General features: G+C 46.6%; 1 protein-coding gene across 2 annotated transcripts in view; it reads right to left on the reverse strand.

Moving 5' to 3' along the window:
* The window catches only part of CYTH3 (cytohesin 3), a 90,748-nt gene that overhangs the window by 12,739 nt on the left and 58,386 nt on the right, over window positions 1–19,623 (reverse strand). For both annotated transcript variants that reach the window (XM_049699476.1, XM_033426855.2), the window contains exons 2-5: window positions 12,727–12,809; window positions 10,380–10,444; window positions 9,859–9,925; window positions 2,628–2,746 (exon numbers count right to left, since the gene is read on the reverse strand). In XM_049699476.1, coding sequence (XP_049555433.1) covers window positions 2,628–2,746; window positions 9,859–9,925; window positions 10,380–10,444; window positions 12,727–12,809 — 334 coding nt within the window. The remainder of the gene's footprint in view (window positions 1–2,627; window positions 2,747–9,858; window positions 9,926–10,379; window positions 10,445–12,726; window positions 12,810–19,623) is intronic.

Below are 19,623 nucleotides of genomic sequence, written 5' to 3' on the forward strand. Positions count from 1 at the left end.
TGTCCTCTGAAGCACAGATGTTTTGAAATTTGATGATTCTACTTTTTTCTTTTGCTGTCATATCTAAGAAACCCTTGCCTAATCTAAGGTCACAGAGATTTACCCCTGTGTTTTCTTCTCAGTGTTTTATAGTTTAAGTGCTTATACTTAGGTCTTTGACCCACTTTAATTTCTGTATATGGTGAGTGACCCAGTGACACTCTTTTTGCAGGTGGCTGTCCAGCGGTCCCCACACCACGTGCTGAAAGGACCATTCGTTCCCCCGTTGAATTGTGTTGGCCCCTCAGTTGATGTATATATGAGGGTTTATTTCTGGATTCTCAATTCTATTCCATGGCCTTTCCTTCTACTCTTATGCCAATACCACACTGTCTTGATTAGTGTAGCTTTAGTCTGTTTTGTAATGGGCAAGTGTAAGTTCTCCAACTTTGTTCTTCTTTTTCCAAGACAGTTGTGGCTATTCTGGGTCCCCTGAATTTCTACATGAATTATGGGATGAGCTTGTCAACCTCTACAAAGAAGTTAGCTCAGATTTTGCTAGGGAGTATGTTAAATTTGTTTTGTTTGTTTTTAATTAAAAAATTTTTTAATTATTTTTTCGCTGCGTTGGGTCTTTGTTGCTGCGCACAGGCTTTCTCTAGTTGCAGCAAGCAGAGGCCACTCCTCGTTGCAGTGCACGGGCTTCTCACTGCGGAGGCTTCTCTTGTTGTGAAGCACGGGCTCTAGGCGCACGGGCTTCAGTAGTTGTGGCACACGGGCTCAGCAGTTGTGGCTCACGGGCTCTAGAGCACAGGCTCAGTAGTCGTGGTGCACAGGCTGAGTTGCTCCGTAGCATGTGGGATCTTCCCGGACCAGGGCTCGAACCTGTGTCCCCTGCCGCTGCGCCACCAGAGAAGTCCCGTGTTAAATTTGTTTATCAGTGTGGAAGGTACCGCCATTTTTGCAATATTAAGTCTTCTAATCCATGAACATGGATGTCTTTCCACTTATTTGGATCTTTTAATTTTTTTCAATAATACGTTACAGTTTTCAGAGTAAAAATTGTGTTCTTTTGTTAAAATTTATTCCTAAGTGTCTTATTCTTTTTAATGCTACTGTAAATGGAGCTGTTTTCTTATAATATCCTTTTTAGCATTTTCATTGCTACTGTACAGACATATGAGTGAAACTGTATATTGATCTGATATCTTGCAACATTACTGAAATTATTAGTTCTAACAGCTTGTTAGTGATTCCCCAGGATTTTCCATATGCCAGATTATGTTATCTGCAAATAGAAACGGTTTTAATCCTTCCTTTACAAATTAGATGCCTTTAATTTCATTTTCCTGCCTAACTGCCTTGGCTCAAACTGCCAGTACCAAGTTGAATGGAAGTGCTGAGAACAGTCTTGATCTTCAGGGGAAAGCATGAAGTTGTGGGGTTTTCACAGGTGCCCTCTATAATGCTGAGGAAGTTCCCTTCTCTTCCTAGTTGGAGTGTTTTTATTATGAAGCAGTAAATGTTGTCAGATGCTCTTCCTAAATCTACTGGGATGATCGTGTGGGTTTTGCTCTTCATTCTACTGACATCGCATCTATTGATAACTGATCTGCGTATGTTGAACTAACCTGGCATTCGTAAGATAATGAATACACTTGACCCTTGAACAACATGGGGGTTAGGGGCAGCGACCCTCCACTCAGTTGAAAATGTGTGTAAACTTACACAGCCCTGTACATACGGGGTTCCTCCATCTCCACGGTTCTGCATCCGCAGATTCAACCAACCGTGGATCACGTAGTTCTGCAGTATTTACTACGGAAAAAAATCCACATACGAGTCAACCTGCACAGTTCAAACCCGTGCTGTTCAAGGGCTCTGGTGCATAATCCTTCTTCGATATTGCTGGATTTGATTTGCTAGGATTTAGGTGAGGATTTTTCCTTCTACAGTCGTAAGTGATATTGGTCTGTAGACTTCTTTTCCTGTGATGTCTTTGATTTTGGTATCAGGTAGCACTGGCCTCACAGAGTGAGCTGGGAAGTGTTCTGCTTTTCACTTTTGATCAAGTATTTTTAATGAAAAGCTCGAAACAGAAACCACGCTGGTTGAGCGACTGCTGGCCTTCTGTTTAAAAACACTGCTGTCTGCTCCTTGCCCAAGTCTATTCTGACACATTCAGGGGAAGCGCTGCCTGAGGACTCCTGCCCTGCCCTCTGTTAAGCAGAGTCAGTGGACTTTTAAGTGGAGAAGGTCGAGAAAGTAAGCCTGACTGGCCGCTCTCCATTTAAAAAATAACAACCTTCTACCTTTACTCATACCCCCAACTAACAGGGGAAAGGCGACAGCTGAGAGATCCGGGTATTTCTGTGCAAAACAACCAAAGACGCTTTCCGAGGCAAGGAGCGGGAGGCAGTGGCATTCTTGGTTCTGTCCTGGTTTCCTGGATGAGCAGAGGATTCCAGAAGAACAGCGACCCCGCCCAGCCCCAGGACACCCACACCTCTCTGCTCACAAGGGCACAGGGGAGGAGGTGGCTGCGCTGGACTCGCTTGGCCAGCACAGCCACCCGCAGAGCCCACATGATAGACCCTGATGCAAGGGTCGGCCCGGGTGGGCAGGCTGCCCCCTGCCCTTGAACTCACCTTTCACCCAGGTAGTCCCCGATCACCGTCTTATTCAGGCCTTCCCCTTTATACAAGAACTGGGCCACGTCCTCCGGGGAGCACTGCAGCAGGTCGTTCTCTATTAGAAACTGAATTCCCTGAATAGGAGCGTCAAAAGGAAGCACCGGTTAGGAGGGTCACCAGACTCGTATTTCAAAGATAAATACATTTAGTGTCATGACCTTACTGGTTCGGACATGGCAAAACTAATACAAGAGCACGATGGGATTCTCACATCACTGTAACACATTTTACCCATCAGAGAAAAGCACTTCCACGCCTCGTGGCAAATGAACAGGCTAAGAGACAAACAAGTTACTGAACAAACCGTTCTAAGTGTTATTAGAGATTATAAAGGCAGAAGGAACAATGACACCGAATTTCCCCAGCTCGGGAAAAGGATCTGTGCTGTGTGCGACAGGAACACATCGTACATGGTTGACCAACCCAACACCCATCCCAAGCCCCGCTTCCCAGACTCCCCTGCAACCAGAAATGACCTTGTGAACAGATCTGGTCAAACAGAGATGAAGTCTGTGAGGAGGACCCAGGAAAGCTGCTCCTTTCCTGATAAAAGGGGACCTGACAGCTCTTTCCTCCTCCTTCCTGCCCTGAATGCAGATGTGATGGCAGGAGCCCTTGCAGCCGGCATACAGGGAAAGGCTGGGAAGCACACAGGACCCCAGCCCTGCCACCTGGGAGCCACTCGACGCCCTGCGGCCACCTCCGCCGTGAGAAGACAGCCCGCTGCATAAGCTGTCTTCACGGATGTGCAGCCACCTGTGGCTGAACAGGTGACCAGTCACCATGCCACTGAGCACACAGCAGTCAAATCCACACCCGTGGAAGGACCTACGGAGACCAGCCCAACAGTCTCTATGAACGGATGCAGAGGGGCTGCTGGGCCCGAACTATCGCTTCTCTGTCTCACGGGAAGCCCTAATAACAGCAAAAATTTACCTCGGGCAGAGCTTCTGAGCTGGTTTCAAAATACATGTTGGAAAGCTTGTAAGGGAAGAGGGGATTCTGCCCAGAAGCTGTTTCTACAAATGCAGCTAACAGCCTAAGGGCCCAAGACCAGGGATCCCTCATGCCCCATGAATGCATCTGAAGGGTCTATTCATTTTTTTAAACACATGAATGTCCACAGCAGCCTCATTCAGAATTTCTAAAAACTGGAAACAACCCAACAGTGGGTCAGTAAGAGAACCGACAAGTACATTGTAGCACGTTCACATGATGGAAGACTATAGCACGAGATGGAATAAACAATAGCACAGATGAATCTACAGACGTGACATGGATAAAAGGACTCAGCATATTGTAATTCCACCTACGTAAATTTTTTAAAAGGTAACGCTCATCTATGCTGATAGCTCAGAATTCATTCCCTAGGAGGAGACGCCAGGAAGGTGCCCTGTGATGTTCCACAGCTGCGTCTTGTTCCGGGTTGTGGTCACATGAATATTTAAATTTGTTAAAATTCTTCAAGCTGTACATTTAAATTTGGGCACCATGTTATTCTTCCAAAAAAAAAAAGTTTACCAAAAAAAACTAAGTCTGACAATCTTAAATTAACTGCCCTATATTTCTGGTGGGAGCGTAAGTGGGTACAGCCACCTGGGTATCATCTTCCAAATCTGAAGACACACACACACTGGAACAAAGCATTCTGATCCTAGGTGTGCACTGTCCTCACCCAAATTCCGGAAAACAAGGCCTTGGACAAGGGCGGTGCTGGCGCTACTTACTCAGGGGACACGACGCCACGCCCAGGTGCCCATGGAGCAAGGCGAGGGGAGACTGCAGGGCTGGGGATGCCCTCAGGGCTCTGTGAGGGAGGGGAGCTCTGTGAAGCTGGGCAGAGGCTCCAAGTCTGACCTAAAAGCCCTGCCAAGAGGCCAGAGGCAGAGCTGCCCCCAGCTGCCTCGATGGAGCCCTTGGAGTCCTTGTCGTGAGGACTCACGGGCTGGCTGTGGGTGGAGACGGGAGACTCTGCCGCTCCCAACACGGTAGGGGCAGGGGAGAGGGCCTCCCAGGAGCCAGAGGTCGGGGACAAAGGGACCAGCAGAAGCAGAGGCTCCCTGGGGGATCGAGGCTCACATCGGGGTGACAGTTCTGGCCTGGTCTTTCGTGACCACTTCGGCTGTGATACCAGTGAGGGTGGTGGCCCAGCGGCCAGCCTCCCTTCTGCGGATGCTACCTGGCTGTGTGTCCTCAGCGGGGCCGAGGCTGCAAGAGGGTCTTGCATCCTTCCGACCCTGCTCTCTCCCCACCCTGCCGGCTGTCTGCAGAGTCATCCGACCGGCAATCTCTGCGGCCAAGGGGCACCGGCAACCCCCTCAGCCTGTGTCCCCCGGAACTGAACGGGCTGCAGATGAGGCTTTCCTGGATTCTTCCAGGTGCACTCGACCTGCTCTAAAACCCAACGCTCCCCAATCACTGGGATCCGAGAGGAAGCGCCACCTAGCCACCTCCCAGGATCCGGAATGGCAGACGGGCTCGGCACAAGGGGAGCCCTTCTGTGCTTAACCGTCACGTAAGGCGGGCAGAGGAGGCCCCGAGGGAAGCCTGAGCTCCCTGTGCAAGGACGGAGGCCCTCCCTGGTCGTGGAGAACACGGAGCCACTGGCGTGAGCCCAGGCCACAGGCAGAGAGAGCAGCTGCGAAGGAGAAAGGGGCTGGCTGCACCTGGGAGGGGATGAGACAGAGCAGAGGAAGAGGCCTGCTCTTGGCCTGAGGACACGCACCCCTGTCCAGAGAGGAGGAGACGTCACACGCCGGGAGGGATGCAGCCACGGGCAAGGATGCTGGCAGCCCCGGGAGCTGCGAGAGAGGCTGCAGCAGAGGCTCCCTTGGAGCCTCGGGAAGGAACAGGCCCCACCCACACCTGGGCTTCGGGCTTCCGGGCTCCCGAACTGCGAGAGAATGAGTTTCTGTTGATTGAAGCCACCAAGGTTGTGGCGGTTTGTTACGGCAGCCCTAGAAAACAGATACATCAGGTAAACGCTAATAATTCAGAAGTCCTATTTTATTGCTATTTTTAGTGGCGACTCTTAATTTTAACAAATTTTTAAACTTATATTCATCTACCAACATCCAGAAAACCTTAGCCAGCTTTTAATTTCCTTCCTTTCCTTCTTGCTACTTACACATTGAGAGAATCTGGGACTTAGCTTTTAAAAGTATTCTCACAACAATCACTATGTAGACTTAACTGTAAGTTCTTCTGGTCTCTCTGCTCTTCTTTTTTTCAATCCCACATCTCGCCCTTGGGCTCACCTCCGGATCAGAGATGTACTACTCCAACTACTCCATTTCTGGCGCTCAGAGAAGGTCTTAGTGGTTAATTTAAATCACTTTTCCCCAGACTTCGGAAAACACGATTTCCCTGTTGTCCTTGATTCGCTGCTGCTGCTGATGAGCTTGCTGTGATTTTGTTTCTTCTTAGAGAATCTGCTCTTTCCTTCCTGGAAATTTCCTACACTTCTCTTAATCCACAGGTTTCCTGATATCTTACTCAATATATCTGTGCATATAGGTCTTTAAGAAATGTACCCTGCTTGGCATTTGGTGAGCCCTTTGAATTTGAGGACTTGATCTTAATCTAGTTCTGAAATATTCCAATATTTTTTTTGAAATATTTCCTCCACTCCAGTTTCTTTAAAGGTTTTTTTTAATTTATTTTTTTTTTACTATTATTTTTTAAATTTATTTATTTGGCTGCCTTGGGTCTTCGTTGCTGTGCGCGGGCTTTCTCTAGTTGCAGCGAACGGGGGCTACTCTTGGTTGCGGTGTACAGGCTTCTCATTGTGGTGGCTTCTCTTGTTGCGGAGCAGGGGCTCTAGGCACGTGGGCCTCAGTAGTTGTGGCACACGGGCTCAGTAGTTGTGGCTCAGGGGCTCTGGAGCGCAGGCTCAATAGTTGTGGCTCACAGGCTTAGCTGCTTTGCGGCATGTGGGATCTTCCCGGACCAGGGCTCAAACCCATGTCCCCTGCATTGGCAGGCAGATTCTTTTCTTTTTTTTAATTTATTTTTGGCTGTGTTGGGTCTTCGTTGCTGCACGCGGGCTTTCTCTGGTTGCGGCGAGCAGGGACTACTCTTCGTTGCGGTGCGCGGGCTTCTCATTGCAGTGGCTTCTCTCATTGTGGAGCGTGGGCTCTAGGTGCACAGGCTTCAGTAGTTGCGGCACGTGGGCTCAGTAGTTGTGGCTCACGGGCTCTAGAGCACAGGCTCAGTAGTTGTGGCACACGAGCTTACTTGGTCCACGGCATGTGGGATCTTCCAGGGCCAGCGATCGAACCTGTGTCCCCTGCATCGGCAGGCGGACTCTCAACCACTGCGCCACCAGGGAAGCCCAATGTATTATGTTTTTAAAGGCACTTCTAGGAAGTTGGGAATAAAAGGGAGAGTCTGCCGAGTGTTTTCAGCTTCCTTGATCTCATCAACCGTCTCTCTTCTGTATTTATAAACCCAAGTGCTACTCCTGGGTATCCCCATACCCGAACAAGCCAAAGCTCCTTGCTCAGTGTGTTATCGCTCTGGGACTTAAATCTTCCTCCTGGCCTGAAAGAACGAATTCACTCTGACAAGAGCCTCGTGTTTCACAATGTCACGTGGTTTAATAGGGGCCTGGGCCATGGCGGAGACGCAAGTTTGAATTGTGAGATCATCCGGTGCTGTTACAGACTGAATGCGTGTGTCCCCTGAAAATTCCCATGTTGAAGTCCTAATCCCCAATATGATGGTATTAGGAGGTGGGCCCTTTGGGAGGTGATTTGGGTTCGATGAGGTCATTTGGGCAGAGCCCTGGTCTGATGGGATCAGTGTCTTTATAAGCAGAGATGCCAGAGAGCCTGACCCTCTCTGCCATGTGAGGACACAGCAACTGGACAGCCGTCTGCAAGTCAGGGAGAGGGTCCTCACCAGAACCTCACCATAATCTTGGACATCCAGCCTCCAGAACTGTGAGAAAAATTAATCTGTGGCTTAAGGCACCCAGTGTACGGTATTTTGTTATGACGGCTGGCATTGACTACAAGTGCTGAAACCAAGTCTACAAAACCAGAGAATCTTGATAATTATTCCCAGAAAAAGCAAACATGAAGACTAAATGTGTCAAGTGGTTTTTTCACACAACATAATTACAAGTAAGTTGTCAAATGGAACCGAGAATTAATATTTCAAAAACTCTTTTAGGTGAACAGTAACACAAAACGAAGCCTGTGGTGCAATTCGCCGCAGCCCAAGCACAGCAGATGAAACACCCATGTCCGAGACGGGTCAGCAGACACCACGGGGCTGGCCAGGGGCCTGGGCCACCTAGGCTGGCCTCAAGGCCACCTACGAACCAACCCCAGAGTCTGCCAGAGCCCAGGAAGCACCACAGTTCCAGGCATGAGTCTCAGAGTCGGGTTCTGTGCTCCCTGGCCGCTCCCCAGCTGTGACACAGGAATTAAGATGGAGCCACCCTCAGGAGGTCGTCACAGGGACTAAAGTCTACCAGGCCACATGCTTCCTTAGCACAGCTCCTGACAGAGCTACTTCTCAATAAACGTTAGCCATCATTATTGTAAATCTGACACACAGTATATGTGAAATGAGACAACAGGCAAGACCCTGATGGTGAGGACTTCAGGCACCGCTCAAAGCAAGTACTTATTTGTCTGTTTCGAGAGAAGATCTGAATCTCCCCCATGAACTGAATGGCGTGCTACCCTGCACTGCACTTGAAAATTTAAGGCCCAGTGTTTAAAACATCCTCGTTAGACCGTCTCTCTCCTGAGATGCTTCCAATGCTTATTACATCTGCTGATAATTCTACTCTATAAACTCAACTTCTAAAAAAAAAAAAAGACTGTTACTAATCCCAAATATCAAATTATTACCCAATTCACAATTTGAATTGTTCTCACTGACAATCTGGAGTTGATTTATACCCTGTAAGCAGAGAATTAGGAAGCAACAGGAAAACTTTCACAGTGGCCAGAGTACCCGGGTTAAACAGAGACCCTCTTGTGCTGCAGCCCTGCTAATATCTTGACAAAACCCAAATTTGCAAACCTTGAATAGGGAAAAGTGGTACGTATATCTTTAAATAACATCTGCAACTGTGCTTGCACCTACAGATGTAAATTTACAGATCTGAGATCTTGCGCAGTGTAATTCCAGCCATCAGCAAACATTTGCCGAATGAACAAATAATTAAGTAATTAGTACAGAGATGCCAGGAAAAACAAGGAAGACGTTAGAAGTGAACACAAATTAAAGACCAGTGAGGGGACTTCCCTGGTGGGGCAGTGGATAAGACTCCACACTCCCAATGCAGGGGGCCTGATCGAACCAGGGTTCGATCCCTGGTCAGGGAACTAGATCCCACATGCATACCGCAACTAAGAGTTCGCATGCCACAACTAAGGAGCCCACCTGCCGCAACTAAAATCTGGTGCAACCAACCAACCAACCAAACAACAACAAAAAAAGACCAGTGAGGAATGAAGTCACCGGCAGGGAGGGCCTGAGGCCACCTCTCTGTGGACAACGTCTCTCCTCTCCTCTCCTAGACCATGAACCTTAGCGGCTGATCAGGTCCACTCTTCTCAAAACCAAAACGATGTTACGACTGAGCCATGTGTTCCACAAAGCTTTATAGGTTCAGCTAATAGGTCCTTTAGCTCAAATCTCAAAAACAAGATGCTACATGTTGCAGGTTTCATTTCTTGGGGGGTGCTTTCCTAGAAAATCCAACTTGAGGAAAGATATTGGCTTAAATCTGGAGTCGCTTGGTCTTTCAGACAGATGTCTTCTTTTTAAGGTAAATGAAAGGAAGGAAGACCTCTCCCTTGAACCTTTTAACCCCCTAGACCATAAAACCTACCGTCTCTGCCCCGATGGGCCATGCGACTCCCTGGCCTGGGGCTCCTGAGGGCCAGCAAAAAGCTCGGCCTGGAGGAACCAAGGAACTGAGCGTCAGGCAGCTCCTGTGAGGCCAGCCCCGACTTGGAACTTCCCAAAGAAAGGCCTCCTGGTCCAGGGACTTCTGCTGCCCCCGCTCATCAGCAGCTCCCTTTGTGGTAAAACTGAACATCAACTCAGTGTCTTTATGAGGCATATGCCCACCCCTGTCCAAGAGGGAGCACGTCTTTAAAATCGATCAATCCATCCATCCATCAGTCTCTCACAGGCCAGAAAAGTGAAGACGTTCTCTTACCTTCTTGGGATCCATGTTGAATTTCTTCCTTCCCATGGCTATCTGCTTGTTCCTCTGAGTAGTTTTGCTGTGCGTTTGAATTAAGAAGTTGTTACTGGACGTTTGCACAAAGCACCGGGAGCTCAGGTCCCCTCCCAGGAGGACAACTCAGGAAAGGAAAGGGCACAGGCCCCCAGGTCCCCCTGCCCAGGTGGAAGCAGCAGAGGTACGGCCACTGCAGCTCTTTTCTTTCACAGTTGCTAACTTGTTCAGCAAAAGCAGAGCTTCTTGTTACACAGAAAGGTCATGTCTGGGCAGGGTGTTCTGAGGGGCCTGCGCAGCTTTCTCAACTACAAGGCCTGATGGTGAACTGGACCACGTGGGGAAGGGAGAAGCAGGGAAGATGAGGGGGGCGGAGGAGGAGGACGAGGCCCTGACAGGCTCCCCCCGCTGCCTAGCCCCAAAGCCCGCTCCGCCGTGGCCACCACGGCGTCACGAGCTCGGCTGGAGGGTGACCTGAAGGTGCAGCCACAGCTGCTCACCTCTCCTCCACGGACGTGAGGTTGTCGATCTCCGTCATCACTTCCGCGATTTCATATTTCAGCCTCTGTCGAGAAAGAAAGAAAGAAAGCATTGTGGGGGTGAGAGAGGGGGTCTCCACCTTCAGAGACCTTTTAGCCCCCCAGGTGCAAGGTCCCCTCAGGTCTCATCGGGACATCACAGGTATGGAGAAACCAGCACTGCTTATGGACACAGAGAGTCTCGTAGTCAGAGCCACGCCAACTCACGAGCAAACAAAATTACTGTTTGTCCACCTCCCATCAGAACGAGAGCAGAGGGGTCCCGCAGGCAGATCCTCCCGCAGGCAGATCCTGGAGTGTGTGTGTGTAAAATCAAGAAGGGACCCCGGGGAGAACATCACAGCTGTAAAAAGGTACAAACAGCAAAAGGAAAGCAATGAGTCCCGTTATACGTCACCCACACACGCCCACCTGCCTTCGCCGGCACCTGACTTCTTGGGAAGACCTGGGGCGAGGCTTAAACTCGAGTCAGGTCAGTATCGGGCCTCCAACCACCGTCTCAGGATGATCTCTGTCACTTTCCATGAGACGAGAAACTGTGGACAGAGCCCAGGAGGTGACAACGATCTTGCCTGGGGCCCTCGGACAGGCCAAGGACCCCAGAAGGGACAGACTCCCTACCGCTTACTGGCTGAGACAGCTCTGACCTCCTGGGCCTCGGCATCCTCGACTCAGAAGTGAGGTCGCTGGAGCTGCACAAGGCTCCATGGGCACTATTATTGCTAACGTCCAAATCGGAACGTCAGCCTTACAATATGTTCTTATTCTTCAACCAAAGCTCACGTTCTGGGTTATCTGATTTTTCTGAGAATGACGGGTAACCTTAGAAGAAAAAGTTTCATGAATTATCTCTCTCAAATACAAAGAGATTTTTATTCAGACCCTATGATCTCAGGTGCCAAGAAACTTCAGGCTCACACCGTGAGCCCCCAGAAAGGAGCTACTGTCTGGACACAGCTCGGTTCCGCAGCAAGTGGCCGGGGAGGCCACATTGACTTTGGCGGGACAACGGTTAGGAAGCTTCCCAGGGAGTAGCCACACGTGCAGTCGACTTCCCGAGGAAGCCCCAGACGGGAGCCGCGAGCGCTGCCCCTCTGCATCGTTTCTGTAGCTGTTACAGACGCTCCGACTCGGAGACTGTGGCTTGACTCCTCTGGGTCTCCCATGGGACCCCCTCCACCCTGTCCTCTGAGCACACAAGTGTGGAAAGTGCAACGGTTGGCTATCTGTGTCTTGTCCGTCACTCTACTCCCACCAGCTAGTAGGTGCTCGGTGCACAGCTAGAACTCAATATATGTTTAGTCCATTATTCAAAGGACACCTGAGTGCCAACCATGTGCCAGGCAGCATGCCAGGGACCCTGGTAGACGAAGCGGGGCCTCGCCATAGACTTCCGGGAGCAGTACGTGTGCAGGCGCCACTGCCGTGTGAAGACGCCCTTCGTGACTGCAGAGTCACACATCGCTCGCCCGTGACTCCAGGCATGACTTCTCTTCCAATGAGTCCACGCCGTCCCGTGAGCACGAGCTCTGCTTCACCAGCCTGGGTAACTCTTACGCTCCGCCTCTCCATATGGTTCGGATAAACGCATACTAAATACCCACTTTTTTACATTTTCATGAAGCTACTTGATTTACAATTTTTAAAAAAATTTGTTTTATTGAAGTATAGTCGATTTACAATGCTGTGTTAATTTCTGCTGTACAGCAAAGTGGTTCAGCGACACACACACACACATATATATTCTTTTTCCTTTTCTTTTCCATTCGGGTTTATCACAGGATATTGAATATAGCTCCCTGTGCACTACAGTAGGACCTTGTTGTTTATCTTTTTTTTTAATTGGAGTATAGTTGCTTTATACTGCTATGTCAGTTTCTGCTGTACATCAAAGTGAATCAGCCATACATGTACATATATTCCCTCTTTTTTGGATTTTCTTCCCATTTAGGTCACCACAGAGCACCAAGTAGAGTTCCCTGTGCTATACAGTAGGCTCTCATCAGTTACCTGTTTTATAGTAGTGTATATATGTCAATCCCAATTTCCCAATTCATCCAACCCCCCGCCCTTTCCCCCTTGGTATCCATGTTTGTTCTCTACGTCTGTGTCACTATTTCTGCTTTGCCCATAAGATCATCGGTACCATTTTTCTAGATTCCACATACGTGCGTTAATATACGATATTTGTTTTTCTCTTTCTGACTTACTTCACTCTGTATGACCGTATCTAGGTCCATCCACGTCTCTGCAAACGACGTGATTTACAATTTTACCTAAGAGCAAAAACTAAAAGACATTTTTTTACCTCGATGTCATCAATAAGTTCCTTTTTTCTTCGACGAATGTCTAAAAGTTCTTCTCTCTCTTCTAATGAGAGGTCTTCAGGCACTGAAAGAAAAAAAAAAATCAAGTTAAACAAGTAAACAACAGCTACTCCAGAGAACAATGTGCCAACTTCTGGTGAGGCTGAAGGCGGGTATATGTACAAGCCAGCGATTCTGTGTGTAGGTATTATCCCAAGGAACCCTCGCTTACAGACCACATGTGAGATATTCATAGCAGCATTGTTTTAATAGAAAAACAACCTAAGTTTCCACTAATAAGAAAATGAACAAACTGTGGCATATTTATGAAACAGAATCCCACACAATTAACAATGGCTGAACTCAGTCTTCCAACACACATGAAACCCACAAGTGAAAAGAAGATAAAAGGAGGCTGAAGACATACACTGTGCGTGACACCTTCCACAGAGGGATGACATACACATACGCGGAGCATAAGTAAATGCACAGAAATGATCAACGCCACATTCCTTTTTTTTTAATGGCAGTTTTTTGGGTTTTTTAAAAAATATTTATTTACTTTTGGCTGCGTTGGATCTTAGTTGTGACGTGCGGGCTCCAGAGCATGTGGGCTCTGTAGTTGTGGCACATGGGCTTGCTAGTTGTGGCACGCGGGCTTGCTAGTTGTGGCACGCGGGCTTAGTTGCTCCACGGCATGTGGGATCTTAGTTCCCCGACCAGGGATCGAACCCACGTCCCCTGCATTGGCAGGCGGATCCTTAACCACTGTGTCACCAGGGAAGTCCCTCAACACCACATTCTTGATAGTGGTTCCTTCTGAGAAGGTTGGCTGTGAGGAAATACATTCCAGAACGATATTAGGGAACGTCAATGCAGTGGGTAAAGGTTGGCTGGTACATGGACATTTAATTTTAATTGACAGGGTTGTTCATTATATCCTTGCATTAATGATTAACCTCTGCAGTATTTTCCATTCCTACTATGTCTATATTCTCTTTTCCTTGTGCTAAAATTGGCTTTTATCTCATTAAGCTTTTCAGAGAAACAGCTTTTAATAATCCTCTACCTGTGTGTTTAATTTCTATTTCATTAATCTGTTTAAAGAAACAAAAGATTAAGAATCTGAGTAAATAGCAAGAGAACATGTAGAGCTTCTACAAACAAATTAAGATAATGTGATCGCAGTGCAGGGACAGACAAACGGACTGATGAACCAGAAGACAGTAGCCAGAAAAATACACACAGACTCACAGAAACTTGATTTACAACACAACTGACATTGCAGCTCAGAGAGACAGGGCAGACTCTTCTATGTATGTTACGTGCTGTATCAGTTATCTCCATGTAAAAAAAATGAAATTGAATTCCTGGTTATCATCGTATTTTTAATCGGTTCCAAGTAGAATAAAGGCTTAAATTCAAAAGGCAATAAATATTACACAATTTCTTAGGAAGAAAAATAGAAAATGTGTTTATAAATTCAGAGTAGGAAATTATACCACACCACCAAACACCCACCCCTGCTACCGCCAAATAACTTTGAGAGCAGCCATCATTATCCTAATTTTATAACTGAGAAAACTGAAGCCAAGAGACGTCTAATGATTTTCCCTGGTGACAGAGAAAAAATATTTGAAGAAGTACTGGGTAAAATGTTCCATATTTGATAAAAGACATGAATATACACATCCCAGGTGCTTGAACTCCCAGTAGGATAAACCCAAAGATCCACAAGGGCCCAGAGTACGCTACGGGCAGGCCCAGCAGCTCAAGTGTCATCAGGGACCCGCTCTTTCCATTCTATAGTCCAAAGTGTCAGCTTCATCGTAAAGCTGCTGCTAGCGGCTTCCAGAGGCTTCTTATTCATGCATGGGGTGGGGTGGGGTGGGGTGGGGTGGGGTGGGGTGGGGTGGGGAGACCCAGATCAAGAGAAAATGTGAGAACCAGCAGAGAATGATGCATCCAAAACCAAGAAAGGAGAGAATTTCAAGAGGGAAAAACCCAACAACGTCAAATGCCACAGTAAAATAAAGAAGCAAGTGTGCAATTCTTGAACCTCCCAAGGAATTACTCTTACCAGCAAGCAAGCACCTTACTGCAATATAGAGAGAAATCAAAAACTAACCCGTTGGTTGACGCTATCCTGTTACGAAAAAAATAAATGCACCCAAAGAGTCAAATCGAGTCTGTCCAGTGTGGACTGGGCTCCCAAAAGGGGCCTCATTTAAAAAAAAAAAAATGTTCTGCTGAGTTCTCCTATGTAGCTATATGAAAACAAGAGTCTGAAAGGGTGCCACTCTAGTTCAATCATCAATAGACTTTGGTTTAAGAAAACCCACCTCCAGTTTTCTCCCCTCCAACCCTGATGATGAGTAGGGTTGGCTGATAACAGTGAAGGTACATTTTAAGTGAATCTAAACACCAGAATGATTTAACTCAAGAATCATGATCTTTAATGGATTTCCTTGATTTTCTCTCAGTAATGCCCATCTTTTCCTATCCCTTTAAGGCCCTAAAGAGTTAAAGTACTGACCATTTACTTTACCCGTAATTCTGACCAGAATTTGCATGTCTAAAAGAAAGACAAATTCTGTAAGGTGGGATAACGATATTGTGATTATGTTTAAAAAAAAAGTCTTTATTCATGCTGTAGAATTTAGGAGTTGTAATATTATTACATCTGGACTTTACTTTGAAATAGTTCAGTAAAAAATTAATCAAGCAAAACGATAAGTGTTAAATCTATTTGATGGATATATGGGCATTCATTACCTATTTTATACTCTAAGGGTTTGGAATTGATTGATTGATTGATTGATTGCTGAATTGGGTCTTCGTTGCTGTGCACGGGCTTTTCTCTAGTTGTGTTGAGCGGGGGCTACTCTTTGTTGTCGTGCAGGGGCTACTCATTGCAGTGGCTTCTCTTGTTGTGGAGCACGGGCTCTAGGCGCACGGGCTTAGTTGCTCCACGGCATGTGGAATCTTCCCGGACCAGGGCTCGAACCCGTGTCCCCTGCATTGGCAGGCGGATTCTTAACCACTGCGCCACCAGGGAAGTCCTGGAATTTTTCATAAGTTAAAAAAAAAGTTTCAAGTATAAACGGCCAGTAGCACCTTTTCAGGGTATTTGGCTAAAGTATTAATGAAAAACAATGGAATGTTTCCTGGCACATTTTAAAGAATAAATAAAAAGAATACAAGTATATAATGAAATACTCAGGACCAATCTCTGTACAGCTGTCACTTGAATATCTTGATGTCCTACTAGTTCTTTTAACTCCCTGAATGTACGGTGAATACCAGCATTTTGCTGGTATCCAGTGAAATTCTATCAGCATCTCTCTGCCTTCAAAATAACTCTGCAGCCACATAATCCTCTCACACACAGATGATCTCACGCACGCGAGTGCCATAGGAAAAAAACGGGAAGGTGAGCCATGTTCGGAGAAGGCGTTCTTAACTATCAAGACCTTTCCCACAACTCAGCAGTCTTCTCCCAATGAAGGCAAAAATAAGGTCTGGTTCACTTTATCATCTACATTTTGTCACTCTGACATTGTTAGGTAAGATGAAACGAAAGTCTACAGCTGATTTATTTTTTCTCCTAAGAAATCCAGTGGTTTATTTTTCCTAATTGAAAAAGTTATACATGGATATGGTTATTACACACATACATACTCTCTCTCTGAAAACATACAAAAGGGCATACCATGAGAAATTTCCTTCCAACCTCAATAAAAGCTTTTTTTAAAAAAGCAAGTTAACTGGAACCCGCTGGTGAAATTCAGTGCAGTCGCTGCAGCTGATCACCGTCTTCCCGATTCTCCAGAGATAAGGGCCTTGCTTAAGCCTCACCACTTGGGGCCCATTTCTCATCTGCAGAATGACGGGAGGAGGTTAGCCACAACACAGCAGGTGTGGTTTCTACAAATATAAATGTTTTCACAGGGGAAAAGCAATGTGGAAAGATGTCAAGAAATTCCCCATTTTAGTACAAAGGTGTTGCCAGAGAGGTTTTAGATTAAGAATCAGGAGCAATCTGTGTAATTTAGTCCAGGCCCCTGCCTTTCTCGAGAAGGCACTGGTTTCCCACAAATGGAGGCTTGTGGGTGGGAGGTCTGTGTTTGGGGTTCATGATTTGTACGAGCTTAATTGAAGTACTTAGGTGGGAAGTTCTGCTTTCAGCCAAGACGAAGTAACAGGGATAGATTTACACTCCTGTCTGAAATGACTAAAACAACGGACACAGTTCTACACCCTGCCAGGTATCCTTCAAAAAGGAAGGTGAAACAAAATCATTTTCAGACATTAAAAACTTGAAAGAATTCATCACTAGTTGATCTGTACTATAGGAAACGTTTAAAAGTCCTGGGGTGGGGACTTCCGTGGTGGCGCAGTGGTTAGCAATCCACCTGCCAATGCAGGGGACACGGGTTCGAGCCCTGGCCGGGGAAGATCCCACATGCCATGGAGCAATTAAGCCCATGCGCCACAACTACTGAGCCTGTGTTCTAGAGCCTGCAACCCACAACTCCTAAGCCCGCGTGCCAAGAGCCCGTGCTCCACAACAAGAGAAGCCACCGCAATGAGAAGCCCATGCACCACAACCAAGAGTAGCCCCCGCTCGCCGCAACTAGAGAAAGCCTGCACGCAGCCAACGAAGACCCAGCCAAAAATAAATAAATAAATAAATTTATATTAAAAAAAAAAAGCCCTGGGGTGGGGTGGGGGGTGGAGAGATACCAGATGAAAGTCTGTATCTACACGGAAGAACGGAAAATACTGTAAATGGTAACTATGTGGGTAAACATTTTCCCCTCATGATGTGAATCTCTTTAGAAGATTTACTGCTACTGTTCAAAGCAAAAATAACAAAGTGTATTGGGTTGGTAACACACATAAAAGTAAAGAGCACAAAGGCTGGGAAGGGAGAAATGAAAGTACACTGTTCCAGGGTTCTTACCCTGGATGTGAAGTGGTGTAATATTATTTGATAGTAGACTCTGATAAATTAAAGGTATATAATACCTAAAAAGCACTACTACTTAAAGACTAAAATAAACCACTAAGATAAAGCATGCAAAAAATATATTAATAAGAAACTGAGAATCATTACTTTATGATGTTTAATGAAATCTAAGATCCCATCAAATAGAAGATGAATCCTCCACTTTAGTGATTTCAAAATGTAGAAAATTTTGCAAATCAGAATCAATGGAAAAAGGGAGATTATCAGACATACTGACATCAAAGCATAAGCAAATGGTATCTCAAAGTGTTTTCTAATTTTCAAATTATATTAATAATCTATTTACCTAACAGATTCCAATCCACCAAGAAGCTGTAATTTGGTTCACGGCTATAAATATCAAATGACTCCCTTACAAATTTTACACACGCACATACACATACATACACACACACACACACACACACACACACACACACACGATCTTCCATAAAGTTAATCAGCAGTTCTCCTAGGGGAAGATAATGTTCCACAGATGTGAACTGTGGCCAGAAACCTTCACCTTGTTTTAGTCACTAAATGTCAAATGTGATAATTTAACAAATTTGATAATAGGTGATAAAACAGGGTTTCAAACAATCACTTGCACATGACCCACAACTGCATATTTCTGGTACCTAGTGCTAATGGAAACTGATGTCACTCAACCTTAATTTTACCTTGATTACTAATCAATACTAACTTTTTTGTTATTGTATGGTATTTTTCAGAGTTTTGGTCAATGCCATAGGACACTAAGAATTCTGGGAAAGCATGGGCTTGGCCTCTGGTCCCATTAATTCACTACATGGGAACTCTGTACTGGAGTGTGGTTTAACCCAAACAAATAATACCTACCTGGAACACTACAAAAACCGGTGACTTAAGCTGTTAAAGCAGGATGAGTTCCTAGCTACTACGAAGCAGTATGGTTTATACCAAGAACATAAAGGCAGGCTGTGGCCGTCGGCAGCTGTGCCTCTGGGTCTGGTCACCACCCAAGGGCTGTACGCCTTCAGCGAGGTGACGAAGCGGAGTCCAAATGGCTAACAGGGCCAGCAGTATGTCAACCACACCGGGGGCCAGGCCAGTGCAGGCTCCAGATCGCTAAAGCACTGCGACCAAACTGCAGCGGCAGCCTTTCTGCCAGGGACAAGGAAGGACAGAGTGTGCCTCGCGGGGAGAGAGGCGCTCTGGGAGGCCGGCTTTCTACGGGACAGGAAGGTCCTGGCCCCCACGGACCACTCAGCAGTCACCTCCTGTCACTCCCCCTCATCCTCCTTCGTGATCTTTCTTCGTCCCGGGACACTCATGCTTTTCCCAGCCTTCTTTGGATTAGGTGAAATACCCCTTTAGACAAACAAAAACTCAAGAGCTGGCCACCAGCACACCATCATTAAGGGAAATTCTGAAAGAATGAACTTCAATCAAGAGAAAAGACCCAAGATGGGAGGGGTGGGACACCAGAGGGAATCATGGGCACAGATTTACAGAAGGAAACCTAAAGAAAAAGTGACCACACAGGATGATAACGTCTCACAGAATAAACAAGAGCCAGCGACACTAGGATGGAAACGGGAAGAGACATAACTTGCTCTCAAGTGCTTAGAGTTCCGAGGAGGAGAGCCTGCATCATTAGCTTCGACCTGGCAAGCTAAGAATCCATATTAAGATGTCTAGGCTGGTATGGAGGTTCCTTAAAAAACTAAAGATAGAACCACCATACGACCCAGCAATCCCACTACTGGGCATCTACCCTGAGAAAACCATAATTCAAAAAGAGTCATGTACCACAATGTTCATTGCAGCTCTGTTTACAATAGCCAGGACATGGAAGCAACCTAAGTGTCCATCATCGGATGAATGGATAAGGAAGATGTGGCACATA

The sequence above is a fragment of the Orcinus orca genome, chromosome 16 (genome assembly GCF_937001465.1).
Source record: "Orcinus orca chromosome 16, mOrcOrc1.1, whole genome shotgun sequence".
NCBI classification, from domain to species: domain Eukaryota; kingdom Metazoa; phylum Chordata; class Mammalia; order Artiodactyla; family Delphinidae; genus Orcinus; species Orcinus orca.